At 43.1% G+C, this 14,811-nt stretch overlaps 1 protein-coding gene across 2 annotated transcripts; it reads right to left on the reverse strand.

The window, feature by feature from the left end:
• Positions 1-4,219: 4,219 nt before the first annotated feature.
• On the reverse strand, positions 4,220-14,658 carry sf3b2 (splicing factor 3b, subunit 2). Of its 2 annotated transcripts, XM_061030819.1 has the most exons (22): positions 14,491-14,658; positions 14,064-14,110; positions 12,908-12,958; positions 11,438-11,668; positions 11,131-11,181; positions 10,721-10,817; positions 10,499-10,593; positions 9,936-10,044; positions 9,733-9,836; positions 9,403-9,627; positions 9,177-9,299; positions 9,007-9,087; positions 8,674-8,901; positions 8,419-8,568; positions 8,197-8,286; positions 7,053-7,160; positions 6,814-6,921; positions 6,029-6,171; positions 5,747-5,848; positions 5,074-5,173; positions 4,751-4,942; positions 4,220-4,448 (listed from the first exon to the last, which is right to left on the reverse strand). In XM_061030819.1, exons 1-22 carry the CDS (start codon positions 14,618-14,620, stop codon positions 4,377-4,379), a joined length of 2,637 nt encoding a protein of 878 aa, XP_060886802.1. In that variant the 5' UTR covers positions 14,621-14,658; the 3' UTR covers positions 4,220-4,376. The 2 variants fall into 2 exon arrangements, with proteins under 2 accessions (XP_060886802.1, XP_060886803.1); XM_061030820.1 differs by lacking the exon at positions 11,131-11,181 and having other exon boundaries at positions 14,491-14,657.
• Positions 14,659-14,811: the final 153 nt, after the last annotated feature.

Here is a 14,811-nt window from a genome sequence, read left to right on the forward strand (position 1 = left end):
ATGTTCTTGGATGGTTTTCAGACATTTATGTGCTGCCGCTGCCGAGTTTGTCTCTGGTGGTGATGATGTAACAGAAAAGCAAACAGGTAGAGGCGTTTAAGTTTGTACATAATGTTCCCCATGCTTAACTTTTGGCATGCATGTTTGTTCATGTCAAATCTATTAAGACCTCATTATCATGGATTTGTCATTCTATCACTGCAGCACAATATGACGCTGTTTGATTATTGCTGCCAAGCATCTGCAACGACAAATAAAATGTTTGTACTTCAACCATAGCACTGGCTAACTTTAACCCAGCACATAATACATTTAATTATTATGGGAGTGTTGGATATTTATTTAATTGTAGCGTAGAAATGCATTCTAGCTCAAGGCAAATCTGTGGCACCAGTGGTCTAGTGGTTAGTTTGCGTAGCCCAGGTTCAAATCCGACAAGTGGCTCATTTTGCCGCATGTCATTCCCCACTCTCTATCTCTCTCCACTGTCCTATCTCTGAAATAATGTTATAAAAGTGCCAAAAATAAACCTTAGAAAGGCAAATCCCAGAGGAGAAATGGAGCTGTCCCGCTCTTTTCGAATACAAATTGTTAAATATCAGATGGACTTTGGAGGAAGTTGAGGTGGCCTCTTAACCGTCCCCTCTTCACAAACACATTTATTTAAAACAAAACGTACTTCTCTGTTTATTCATCACCTCAGTAAAACATTTCTAAAAAGAGTTAAAGGCGTTATATGCGATTTTTTTCATCCAGCAGATGTCGCCCTTGAGCACCAAAACAACTCGCACTGCATTGTTGTGTTAGCATGCTAATGCTAGCGATCTTTATTATGCTCGTATCTTCACACTGCATGTAAATTTACCTGAAATGAGCGTGATCTAGAAACACAGTTAAGCAGTGAGTACAGTATGTTATTCTTCTTTTCTCTAGTCCCTCAATTAAACAACTTTTATACAAGAGGGGAGGAGTCAGCCGGCCGTCCGGGCGATGTAAACAAACTGAAGATAGGACTCTGAAAACTCTGAAAACATCACAGACAGTGGGACTCGGGTGTTACACCCATTGTAGACAGTCATGACTCACAGAGTTATTTTCAGAGGATATACTTGATTTCTATTACATTTAAGTGTGAAAAATCACATATAAAGACTTTAAAGAGTTGTAGTTTCAAATCTTCAATACAGTGAGATGTTTTTGTCTTATTTCGAGTAACTTAACATTAAGCTAGCTGGGTATGCTTCAGGGCTTCCTGTGACAGACAAGTGGCCACAGCAATCTATCAACAGTGTGTTTCCCTCCTGTCATTCAAATATTGTCACTTGTGATTCCCAAAAAATACAAGATAACGTCGGCCTGGACTCGAGACTTGTAAATGAAAGTCCACAAACAAGTCGCCGCCACGATTGATCGCATCATTTTCTGTTACGCTAGTTTAGGTTAATAACTTGGGTTCTCTGAAAAACAAGTGTAGGCTAAATCAGCGTGTCCCCAAGTTCACCAAATTCACAAGTTTGGTCAAAAGACTAGAAGTTTTAGAATGAATATAAAGTTACTGGGTTGTTGAGTTAGAGCCCCTCTCCCTAGCGTTCATTAGCCGCTACTAGCATAACAAAACTGAACCTAACAACAATGTTACGGAGGTGCAAGCTAAAGCTAAATTGTTGGACTTTTTTAGATGAACGGTTAGGCTACTAAGATTTAGGGACTACAATATAATACTTCTTGTTTGTTTGATCGGTTAAATTACTGAATATAAGACTTTTTGTCTTTTTATAACCTTCTAATGAAATCTTTAAAGCAGCTTCTTCTACAGGGAGTCTGCCATGTTTTAGGCCTACTGTCCATTTTTCTACAGTAACGGAGAAACCTAACACTGAGTGAAATCAGATGCTTCACTGATGAGGTGGAATTAAAACCATACCCCCCCCCCCCCCCCAGTCTCTCCCTAGCTTTAGATAATGAGCCAGATTACCTAAACACAGTGCAAACCCCCTGCTCTCTTTAACACGCCTCTCCTCTCCTGCCATCGATAAAGAGATTATAACCAAGCAGATTAAAAAGATGGTCACGGGATAATCCTGTGTTACTTTTTACACACAGCCCCCGTAAATCTGCCAGGTCATCAAATGACGCTGGAGAGGATCCAAGCCAATGTCAAAAACGATTTAGTTTTTTTGTTCATGTGACACACACAGTTATAGGTTTTACCTTGTGCACAATGACAACTTCTATGACTAACTTTGAACATTTGTGCAGTTCAGCATTTGCAATAAAATACTCTGCTCACAGTTAAGTATACATCCATCAGTATTTACAACATTTTTAAAAAGCCTAAAATCCTTAAATAGGCTCTAGAGCCACAAGATAACTGTCTGACTATTCATTAATGTCTCTTTTTTTGATTAACTGAGCAAAACTTTGGTCCCCAAAATGTTATATTCTAGTATAAAATGCAGATTATAACTCGTTTTAGACCAGGTTGATAGTCTAAATAGTCTTGTTTTAGCCGACAAATATGCCAAAAAGCGAAAACATTTGAGTTTACCGTCATTTATTACAAAACAAGCATCAAATAATCACATGTGAGAAGCTGGAAACACTGAAAAGAAGTCTGAAATGATTGCTCAATTATCCAAATTATTCAGTCAACTACTTATCTAGAAGAATTTAGGCTACTTCAGCTCCACTACAATATGCCAGCTGCACAAGTCAAAGATTTGTTCCATGTTTTTTTTGTTAATTGCATTAATTAACTATAAATAATGGGGCACTAGCAGGGTATTTGTCTCCTTTGGGCAGTATTGGACCAATGACAGGGCTAGCAAACAGAGATATATGCCAGGAGATGATGTCATTTTATCGGCTTGTTCCCAATCACAGAGGTGTCGCTGCTAATTATTCTTCCTCATCGATAATAATGATAATATTAACAGCTACCATCGTCAAGGGCCGTCCAAAAAATGTATGCAGAATGTAAATAGGCCTATATGTCTGTTGTAACTTTAAGATGATAAAAGCCTATGACTGAGGTGTGTGTGTTTATGTGTAATACTAGTGACCTCAGCATGCTGTTGCCGCGGCAATGTAGGTCACTGTGCTTCCCTTACGGTCAGGTGATTGTCACGTTCAGTCCTCTGCCGCCCTCTGGTGGTAAAACCGCGCACTGCAGGCTGGTGCACCGTAATATCCCAACTGAACTCTTTTAAGATATGTGATTTAATCCCTCTAATTAAAAACAAAAACAAAATAAAAATAATCCTATCCACATAAAATGTTCTCTCTATTCTTTCTAGCACACATAAAATAATGTTGAAGGTTTGTATTTCAGGAATTTGCTAGTTGCTATGTTTAGTAGCACTCTGAATGGTTACTAGGCAACAAGCCAATTCTTCACAAAGTCACAGCTCCTACCTAAAACAGAGTCCGACACAAATCCTCCCAAAACAGTGTCATATATACTTTTAACAGGTATGACAAAAAGATATGATTAACGTGCAAATCTTAACCCCCAAAAAAAAAGCAAATTACCCCTGATGGAAAACCATTATTATACATGAAGAAGCCTCCAACTAAAAACTATCAATTAATAACTGTCTGTTATTTCTTTTCTGTTAATTTACACTTTCTGTAATATTATTGTTCGGAGGCTAGGCTGTAAAATATCAGCCTACATCAGATTACGTTTTACCTTTAAAAATAATGATGAAGACTAAAAGATAAGGAATCAGATTGTAGGCATTTTATTAAAATAAATTGAGTTTTGTTTTCACCACAGTCCAGTTGACCTATTTTCTATGAACTTATTTAATGTCTGTAACTGTATTATGTCAATTTAGCTGCCAAAGTATTCCAGTAAAAATACTGAATTGTCCTCAGTGGCATGAAGACAGTATCAGCTATGAGTCAATCAAAAAGGAACGAAACGAGAGCTCCTGTTCCCCTTGAAGCCAACGCTTGTGACGGGATTAGATGATCTAATTTACGAACACTTGAAGCACCTCCCCGAACAAGTGATTCAATGCAAACAGACGGTCATCATCACTTCATACTTCATTTATTTACAAAACAAAAAAAAAGTGGAAATAAAATGGATACAGTGAAAAAAAATGACCAAAACAGAAACTGTAGAGTCATACAGAGAAAGCACATGTCACCATGTAACACTGAGAACATGAGGCGCGTCACTAAAAGCGTCATGTCTTTAAAGATTTTTAAAAAGGAAAACAAAACAAACGGGTTTACGGTTACTGGTCTTAACAGCTGATTGGCTTTGCAGTCTGCATCCTGTGGAGTAAAAAACTGGCTCTTTCTCTCTCTCTCGTTTCCGGTCGTGGCTCATCCTCTCGCAGAGTTCCGTCTCGGCGATTTCTCCTCTAAAACTTGAACTCTTTGTATTTCTTGGCGCCCCCTCTCGTGTCCTGTGGCTGGGCTTTCCTCTTCTTTTGCTGTAACGCAATTAGAGCGCGTAGGAGGGACAAAAACAGGTCGTCAAATGTCAAAAAGAAAGACGCACAGACGCACATGATGCCTCACTTGTTTTTAAAGTTTAGAAATAGAAACAATATTTCAAATTAAGTATTGTATTAAAGATGTTCTTTGATCTATTTCAAGTCTTTCTTTTTTTTTTTTTTTTAAAGATTTCCTTCCCCTCTTTCTCAGCTTTAAGGAACCGGCTTCATATTTTGAATGTTTAGCGGGTTTATCAGCGTATAAAGAATGAAACCACGTTGGTTTGGTGTCTGTGTACCTTCTGTTTGGCAGCGTGCTCCGCCACCATGTCGCTGAAGTCCTCTTTCTCCACCTGGGCCTGCTGCTCTCTCACGTGCTCCTCGTACTTCTGCGTCATGGCCATGGGGTCCAGCTCCAGCTCCTCGGGGGCCAGGGCCACCTCCACGCCCTGAGACTCCTGCCCTCCGGCCGCCTTTCGAGCTGCCATGGCCTGAAGACAGCAGAGAGGGGGGGGGGGGGGATTTCATTTAAAGGCACGGTTACAGACAGAACATAGCAGGATTTATTTTTTTATTTCATTTGGACACACAAACACAGAACAAACACACAGGCCGGTCTTACCCCTGACACGTCGTAGATGTGTGTGGAGGCCATCATGGCGGCTCCGACAGGGCCAGTTCTTCTCTCTGGGAGCACGGTGAACAGCTGAGGCGTCTCATTTCTGTGACAACAACAAACCAAGCAATCAAGAAATTTAGAATCTTACATTGGTCACAAGTCATCTCAAATAATATGCATGTGTTATGATGTAATAAATAATAATAAACCTGTTAATGACATGTAAAAAAAAAAAAGGGACATTATTATTTTAGTGAATAGCCAGTCCAGTTCAGAATCCTGTTTCATGACGCGATTCCTGTGACGTTCATCCTCCAATCTAAATTAGTTAGAGCACGTTTGCACTGAAACACAGTCTGTAAAGGGCTAGTGAGCGGGGCTTTAAATTTACTTTTTTGATCACCAGCCAACATGGCTAGTAGATTTTTAGAAGTTACCAGCCAACCAGATTTTCTACAAGCCAAATTTGCCCAATCTGGCAACACCGACTTGTCGCATCATTTCTGCAGCCTGCAGATTCAAACTGACGCTTGTGATATTTGCTTCATTCATCACCAGCCAAAATGGCTAGTAATTCTTCAATGTTACCCGCCACAGTTCATTTTTACGCCCAATCGGCTGGTTTCGCGGGGGTTAATTTAAAGCCCTGCTGGTGAGAATTCAGAGCGTCACTCACCCGTCCATGGCCTCCTCGATCTTCTTCTTCCTCAGCTCGATCAGCTCAGGCGTCTCCATGCCTGCGGGTACCGACGAGAACCCTCCGGGAGTGATCAGCCCGCTGAAACACAAACAACAAGACTCAATGCATGACGACCTCCTCCAAGCTGGTCCTTGAACGCATCGTTATGTGGACATTAAGCAACAGAAACATCCCAGTATAGTAAAAAAAAAAAAAAAGAAAGAAAAGTACAGATGATATATAATCTTTGTGTTGATCAAAAATGTGCTCGTCACGTACCTGTCCGCTGGCGTGAAGAATCCCGTCTCGTCTGGTTTCTCCTCGTCGCTCTCCTCATCCTCCTCTTCCTCTGACGACTCCTCGTCTGAAGGCTCCAGCTCTCCCCACGGCGTGTGATCCACCTCCTCCTCCTCCGCTTTGGCCTGTTCACAAAGAAACACACACACACACATCTACAAGTTAGAAAATGAACAAGGTGATTTCTTTCCCACTGTAACTTTGCTAAGTGCTCATGATGGATTCTACAATTCACTTGTATTATCCAAAGCGACGTACATCAGAGAGTAAGTACAACACAAGCAAGGATCTAGAAAAAAGGGAACAATGTCAGTAAGAGCAAACGATCAGCTTTGAGTCTGATTGGACACACAGGTGCTGACAGGAAGTGACCAGAGGCAAAGCACAACATTGACGGCAGTTCTTGAGAGCTCTAATCAGTATAGAAACCATCTTATAAGTCGTCGTTATCAAACAAAAACCATCGTCATTACCATCATCATCAAGAGCTGGGTCTTTAGCTTTTACTGAAAGGTGCAGCCTCTGTGGTGGATTAACGTGAGGTCTTTGTAATATAACAAAGATTATGGTCTTTTACCCTCTCTTTTTGTAAAGTGTCTTTAGATAATATTTGTTATGAATTGGTGCTTTACAAATAAAGATTGATTGGTTGATATTGTAGATGCAGCTGAATGTCGCAGCTGGAGTTCGAGGTACATTTTCCCGTGGAGGCAATAAAGTGTATCGTATAGTAACACATGCAGCATGAGGGCGTTTTGAGTCCTGACCTGGAAGTCTGCAGCATTGGTCCCGAACACATCGCCGTAAAGAGGTTTGCCCATTTCGTCCACTGGCGGTTTCCCCCAGCCTCCAGCGTGGTAACCGAACGTGCAGTTCTAGAGAGCGAAGAGGAAGAGGGAAAAAAAAAAAAAAAAAAAGCAGCGACAAGTTAGAACAAATTTGAAATGAGGGGCGTCGCAGAAACTTTGATGGTGAACATGCAGCAGGAGAAGAGCAGCCGTCTCACCTCTGGGATGGGGGAGTTGAGTCCGGGGATCTTCAGATTGGGGTATGAGGGAGGGGGGCCGTACCTCTGCATGGCGATCAACCAAGGAGGGGGGACTTTGTGGGCGTTCTGGAGAAGAAGAAACACAAACATTGAAGCTCGCTGAAACACAAAGGTTAGTCTCTTAAGAGTTATTTTCAGCGAACAGAAAATGGTTCAAAATATACGGTCGTCACCTGCGTCAGATTTTTTTTGCACTCAAAGAAAAACTGTGTCTTTAAAAACAACTGTCATCATCTCAGCTGTCTGTGCAGCTTTGCTTGTTATTCTTCAATGTTTACCCGGAAAAAAATAAATGCTGCCTCATGGGAGGAGACTCATTTTCAAGGCCTTTACTTTGATATTGAAGAAGAACCATGAGAAAGGGATAGTCCGGGAAAAGTGACACAACAAGAAAATCTATTTGACATTGTTTGCTTGCAGTGAAATGCACGGCGCAAAGTGTCACACTGAAGCTGCATTTATGAGAGCCATCAGTTTGGTTATTGAAGAATGTGATGAACTTAGTGTTGTAGCACTCGAAATCAGTCTTGATCTCAAGACCACTTTTTGAAGGCTCAAATTTTGATGTTTTCAATATCTGTATGTCATTTTCATTTGGGTAAATTTTATTTGTGATAGTAAATATTCTTGCTTTGTTATTTTTACTGTATTTTATTTTAACTTTGTTTAATCTCTTAAGGTGAGGTTTTGAGATAAACCCTCATGAGTTTCTAACTCACCTGCACATGTGTTTTATTCTTTATTTGTTTTAGTTTTCTGTTTGACTCTTCTTTCAAAAAAATGTGCAAATAAACTAAACTAAACTTTCACTCGGTCTTGTCTCAGAACAGAAATCATTTTTACTTGGTCTTGTCTCAGACTGGGCCGACTCTGGATTTTAAATCAAGACCAGTCATTAAGTCATTACTGTGATTAGAAGGAAAACACCTCTTTCACACAGGCCCTTAGACTAACCACTAATCTGAATTTTTCAACAGTGAAATGAGCTGCTCGGAATATCCCTACTCCAGATATTTTGTATTTGGTCATATTAAGAAGTTTCTCTAAAAAGGACTCTTCAATTCATTTGACAAGGTATTTGACTTGTGTTTTGGAGTCTTACAGGTCCGACTGGCATGCCCAGAGCGATACGCAGCTCATCAGACAGATCGCCCGGCTTCTTCTCCTTCAGGCGAGTTTCAAACTCCTTGCCCTGCGGACACACGAGAACAGAAAACTGGTCACATCGTGGGCAGCCTGAAGTCACAGTCTGTTCTGCGTAATCACCGTAGAACAAAACACAAAATAGAAGACGTTTAAGGTTTCACGGTGAAGGGTGCAGCACCTCGTAGTAGAGGTCTCCGTGGATGGTGAGTTTGGGTTTGATCTGCCACTTGAAGAAGGCGTCGTGGAGCTTCTGATAGTCGATGTCGATCTTTCCCATCTTTGGCCGAACCTTCTCCCTCATTTTGGTTTTCATGGTTTTGGCGTCCTCCTGTAAACGGGGAGAACAAACAGTCAGACATCTGCAAGGAACTTTTTTTTAAAAGAAGCGGCTCTGAAAGGCTAAAAAAAAAAAAAAGTGTCCCCCCCCCCGCACCTTCTCCTGCAGCGCCTCCCTCATCTCCTGGATCCCCGTCTTCTTGATGAACTCGGGCAGCTCGAACGGAGGCTTCTCTATGCCTCTCTTGCCCTGCAGGTATTTCCTTTTGAAGCACCAGTGACGGGGGACCGGCACCGTGTTCCTGGTGGCCTTCAGGTGGACCAGCAGCTTGGGCTCCTGGGCCGTCACATCGTGCATCTCCACCACGTCTGGACGAGTCACCAGCTGCAGCAAAGATGCAAGAAAGAGAAACAAGATTAGAAAGATGTAAAAAAAAAAAAAAAAAAAGAAAGAGATCAGTTACTCGAAATGTCGGTCTTCTTGATTTACCTGTTTGAGTTCGGCCACAGTCAGCCTGTTCATCCTCCTCAGCTTCTTCTTGGAGAGTTTAGGAACGTCTGGACGGATTTCCTGCACAGAAACATAAACATGTTACAATCAAACTAACAGGATTTTGTTCTTTTTTTCTCCATTTTCTGAACGTGTGTTAGGTTACATACATCATCGCTGTCGTCGCTGTCCTTCCTCTCGTCCTCAAATCCTTTTTTCCGCAGCACGGCCGTCTCCTGCTTCTCCGCCTTCTCGGGCTCCTTCTCCTTCTCTTTCTTCACGTCGTCAGTCAGCTGTGGAGGAGAACAATAAAACCCGTTTTAGATAGAGACAAAAGCAACGAAAAGTGACATTTCTCTGCACGATCAGCATCATCAGAATGTGTCCTGTGGTCACCTTGAACGCCTCAAAGATCCTCTTGAAGAAGATGTAGTTGGGGTCGTAGATCTCCGGGTCCTCCGTGATGTACTCGATCTCCACCTCGGACTCCTTCTCTTTTTCCTTCTCCTTCTCCTTCTCTTTGTCGTCTCCTTCCTCCTTCTTCTGCTCCGCCTGCTCCTTCTTCTCTTGCGCCCGCTTCTGTTTGCTCTTCTTCTTGCGGTTTCGGCGCCGGCGGTTTTTCTGAGGGGGGGGGGGGGACGGGGGACGGGGGACGTACACGTGGGTTAGTCCAGTACACAGAGAGAGAGAGAGTTGCAATAATAAAACAAAACTCCCGAGACTTACATCCTTCTTGGATATCTGTCCGTCGTCCTCTTCCGTCTCCGACATGCCGGCTGCGGACGAGTTGTTCAAGTCCATCTCTGCTCCCTCGTCATCTTCCTCCTCTCCTGAAAGAAGGACACCATCACTGTAAACACGTTCGCGGTAAATCATCGTCGTCTTCTTCTTCTTCTTCTTCCAGCAGAAGAGTTTGCTTCAGTACCGACCTGTGGGGTCTGTGAGCTGCTCCTGTCTGATCTCCTTCAGCTGCAGGATCTTCTCCAGAGCCTGGGGGATCTTTGGCCCGCTGATGCTCACCTCGTCGCTCTGCCACGCCTGGAATCGAGACGGAAACGGTAAACGAGGCGCAAAAAAAAGAAGAGACTGAAATCCCTTGTAGGTAAAAACGGTCATGCTCAAACTGAGCTACAAAATGATTTTTCATGATCACGTCAAATCGTCTCCTTTCTTAAATTAAGATCTAGAATTGTTACTCATGTGCCGGCACACAAAACCAAGAAAAAACAAACCACATCTGTATGATAACAACATTTTTCCAGGTCTAAGATTAACGTCTCAAACTGATTCTTAGTGGTGGATCCTATGACAGATCTTTCAGGCAAAAAGTGTTGATTTGACTGTAGTTCCCAATTTCCTCTTTTGCTCCATCAGAGACCATCATCCAATCATCCTTTGTGCTCCGCTCGCTGCCTCAGCACAGCGAAAAATGGCGGCCGGTCACAGACGTCCCAAGTTACTATGCACTAAAGAAGTCACACTCAGCGCTCACCTCTCGGTTGTCTTCTCCCGGAGGAGGAGGAACTCTCTGTTTCTGGACGGGCATCATGCTGACGCCAGGAGGCAGCGGTCCACGAGGATCCAAACCTGCGACAGAACAGCTTTTTTTAGTTCACACGGGAGTTGTGTCGTTTACGTCAAAGTTAAGCCCTAAAACGTCACGGCGGCGTCATTACGACATATCCACGGGCATCGCTAAAAAACACAAACACACCTCTCATGATGCTGACAGTGGGCATGGAGCGGGCCCCCGGACCCGGCTGCATCTTCACCATCTCCTGCCGACGCTCCTGCTCCAGCATCACTGCAGCCTTGACGCAGACGAGAGGGGGGAAAATCGTTAAATACAAGAAGTCCGGGAAAAAGGAGTGGGATTGAGGGGCGTAGGTGTGGAGAAGAAGACGGGAAAAGGTTTGCCCTGACTGCTTAGAAATCACATAAATCATTTTTTAAAAGTGGATTATTTAGACAACAAAAACTTGTTCTGAAGGTTCTTGTTGGCTAAATACATTCCCTAAAGTTCCTAAGATTATTTTCTGGTTGTAACTTTAAAAAAACTAAAAAGTAAAGTAAAGTAAAGCTAGGGGATTTGATGCACCAGGTGGACTAACTATATCGTCTCACCCTCTTCTGCTGCTCCAGAAGATCCTGTTCATCCATGACACGGGATTCACCCTGTGATACACGGAGACAATAAAGACTGAATAACAGTCTAATAGATAAAAGTTTCCTCGTTGTTTATCTGGTTAGCGTCACCTATGAGGGAGCTAGTTGTTGTCGTTTTACATAAAGTTGATCAAAAGCAGATTTTTTTTTTTGGGGGGGGGGGGGGATTTGTGTTCTTTCTTTGCTTTGAGGAAGTATCAGTTTGTGTTTGAAGAAGCAAAGGAAGAAGAATAAAGAGTGAAGTGCTGGTTCCAGTCAGTGATACCTGCTGCTTGGCTCTCTCCTCCTGCTGCAACACCATGGCCGCCCTCTGCTGCACCATCTTCAGCTGGTCGTCCTGCGACAGGCCAGGGGGGGGCAAGCCCGGCGGCTCCATGCCCATGTGCATGTTGGGCGGAGGGGGCCCGCCGGGTATCATGCTCATGGAATGCAGCATCCCCATACCAGGAGGCATCGGGGGCATGGGCATCGGGGGCAGGGGAGGCATCCCGGGCATCTGGAGGGAATCAAAAGAAACACACACTCTGAGGCAGGTCTCATACTTACTTCAGTCAAGATATCTGATTTTTATTGACATGTTCTCACCATCATTATGTGTGTAAATGAAAAGGCGTTGAAGCTAATTGTACCACATCACATCTGAGCTCTAGATTTTACTATTGTATAAAACAGTGGTTCTCAAACTTTTTAGACTGCGTACCACCTCCGAAAATATTTGGCTCTCCGAGTACCGCCATTATGGTAGATGTTAAAATACACTGTAGGCCTATTTCCACACACAGGTTATTTATTATTGACTGTTGGCAGCCACACTATAGGACCACTAAGGGTTAGCGCTAGAACTGGCACTTAAACTAACACAACACTGACATTTGACCAAATCAAAAAAAAAGTGCAGAACAACTTTATACCAACAACCTGTTTTAGAATATTTAATCTTCAGTGTTTCCCACACAAAGACGATACCTGGGCTCAAGTATATTTCCGACCGGTTCTCATTTAATTTTTCATTTATTCATAAAATTGCTGCGTGCGCGAGAGAGCGAGCTCCTCAGGCTCGGTGCAAACAGCGCCGCTTTATTATAAGGCTCTGCGATCAACATAGCAAAAATCGCTCTCAAATCCTGCAGAGTGTTAAAACAACAAAAGAGAGCAGAATCACATCAGCGTCAGAGAGAGAGAGAGATAGAGGGAGGGGGCGCGATAAGGTCCGCTGTCCGTACATGCATCAAAAACTGAAGCTTCTCCTGGCTCCGTTTTAAAAATGTGAATGTACAGCTGCTTGCTGCCGATTGTGTCCTGAACTCCAATAAACAACAGAATATCTGTTCATGTAGACCTGCAGCTGCTTGCTGTTGATTCAGTACTGAACTATAACGGAATATCGAGTGGAACTTTTCAAAACGTGAGCCTTACTCCTGTTGTTGTTTATGTCTGTGCGCGAGCAAAAAATGAGCAGATTAAAGTTGTTTGTTGCAAAAACTAGATTAATTTAGAGGGGGAAACACATTTGATATAAATACAACTCAATAGATACAAGACAGATAAGATAAGAGTACAACAAAAATAAAAAAATGTTTTATGCTGAACAGGTTTTTTTTTGATATTGTGGATATTTCTTTGCGCACCACCACAGGGAGCCCCAGAGTTTGAGAACCGCTGGTATATAACAAACAAATGGTTTAAAACATGGCACACATATTTAGCTGTATTTTCCACTGGATGTGATATTTACCTGGGAGCCCATAGGCTTGTCATCATTAGGTTTGCTGAGGAGGATCCCAGTCTGTAGAGAGAAACACTCACACAAATGACTGAATGCTTTGGAGCCAAAACATTGGACGTTAAACTCTCAACATGAACACATAGGAATGTTTTTTTTTTTTTAATACAAAGGAAACAATGTAAGGAAAAGTAGTTCCAATTGACTGAGCTCCTGGTCATCCCAGCCAGTCCCTCTATGCAACCACAGATCAATATCCAGCTTGGAACAATCAAACTCATGCCCACAAAGTCTGCCCGGAACCTGGGTGTCATGATTGATGACCAGCTAACTTTTAAGGTTCAAGTAGCCTCGATTGCCCGGTCATGTCGATTTGCCCTGTACAACATCAGGAAGATCAGACCTTACCTGTCAGAACACGCTACACAGCTCCTGGTACAGGCTCTTGTGATATCACGCATCGACTACTGCAACTCTCTACTGGCAGGTCTTCCTACATGCACTATCAAACCTCTGCAAATGATACAAAATGCAGCAGCACGACTGGTCTTCAACCTTCCTAAAAGAGCACATGTCCCTCCGCTGTTCATCTCCTTACACTGGCTCCCAGTTACTGCTCACATCAAATTTAAAACTCTGCTGCTCGCTTACAAAACAGCGACAAAAACAGCTCCTCCTTACTTTAACTCTCTCATCCAGGTCTACACTCCCTCCCGCCCACTACGCTCTGCCAATGAAAGGCGTCTGATCCAACCTTCACAACAGGGTCCTAAGTCTCTGACTAGACTCTTCTCCTCTGTCGCCCCCCGGTGGTGGAATGAAGAGTCCCTCTGCACCTTTAAGAAAAAGCTAAAGACCCAGCTCTTTCATGAATACCTACTAACTTAATGATGATGGTCTCCATATTGTTGATGATGATGATGGTAATGACGATTGTTTTTGCTTGATAACGACGACTTATAAGATGGTTTCTATACTGATTAGAGCTCTCATGTTGTGCTTTGCCTCTGGTCACTTCCTGTCAGCACCTGTGTGTCCAATCAGACTCAAAGCTGAAAGGGACATTGTTCCCTTTATTTCTAGATCCTTGCTTGTGTTGTTCTTACTCTCTGATGCACGTCGCTTTGGATAAAAGTGTCTGATAAGTGAATTGTAGAATTGTAATTACCTGCATCATGTAGCCCTTCAGTCTGTCAATCAGCTCCTCTCTGGGACCTGAAATAAGATGACAGAATCGAGTTAAAGGAAGAAATTCACACATTACTGGTACCAATACCTCTTAACAGTGCAAAAGGACAAAAGAGCAAACCAGAGAAGTTACCAAACGATACTCTAACAGGTGCTAAGCTTAAGGTACATGCTGTCTTATCAAGTCTAACCAGGAAGCTTTCACAATGTGCTGCATATCAGAATAACAATGCATATGTTGTATTAACTTCAGGATGATACATTTCTTTCATAATAAGAAGCTCTAGTCGTATTTTAAGAAGTGTAAACACGCCGTGGGCCTGGCGTTTAGCCGTGGGCCCAGCTACAGTTAGCATCTGGTAGCTAAACAGAGCCCTCCTTCCACAGCACTCTCGGACTTTTCTTACCCATGTTCGGCGCTCCCAGCTCCGCCAGCTTGGCCTGGAGCTCCGGGTGGCTCCATGTGTTTAACCCCGCGATAGCGCTCCCTAAATCGGACGGCAGAGAATCGGTGCCCGGTGGTCCGTCGACTGCCATGTTGCGGTTCTCTCAATGAAACAACGAGCGAGTAGCGCAAACGGGATTGGCGCAAAGCATGACGGGAAACGTCGCACCGCGCTGCCTGCTGGTACATGAAGTACAAAAGAGATCATATCGCGCTCGCTAGTTGTAGCCTCTAGATGTCAGTGTTTTCAAGTGGTACCTTTTTTGAGAGTGCTAAACCCATT

The sequence above is a fragment of the Labrus mixtus genome, chromosome 23 (genome assembly GCF_963584025.1).
Source record: "Labrus mixtus chromosome 23, fLabMix1.1, whole genome shotgun sequence".
Taxonomy (NCBI): Eukaryota; Metazoa; Chordata; class Actinopteri; order Labriformes; family Labridae; genus Labrus; species Labrus mixtus.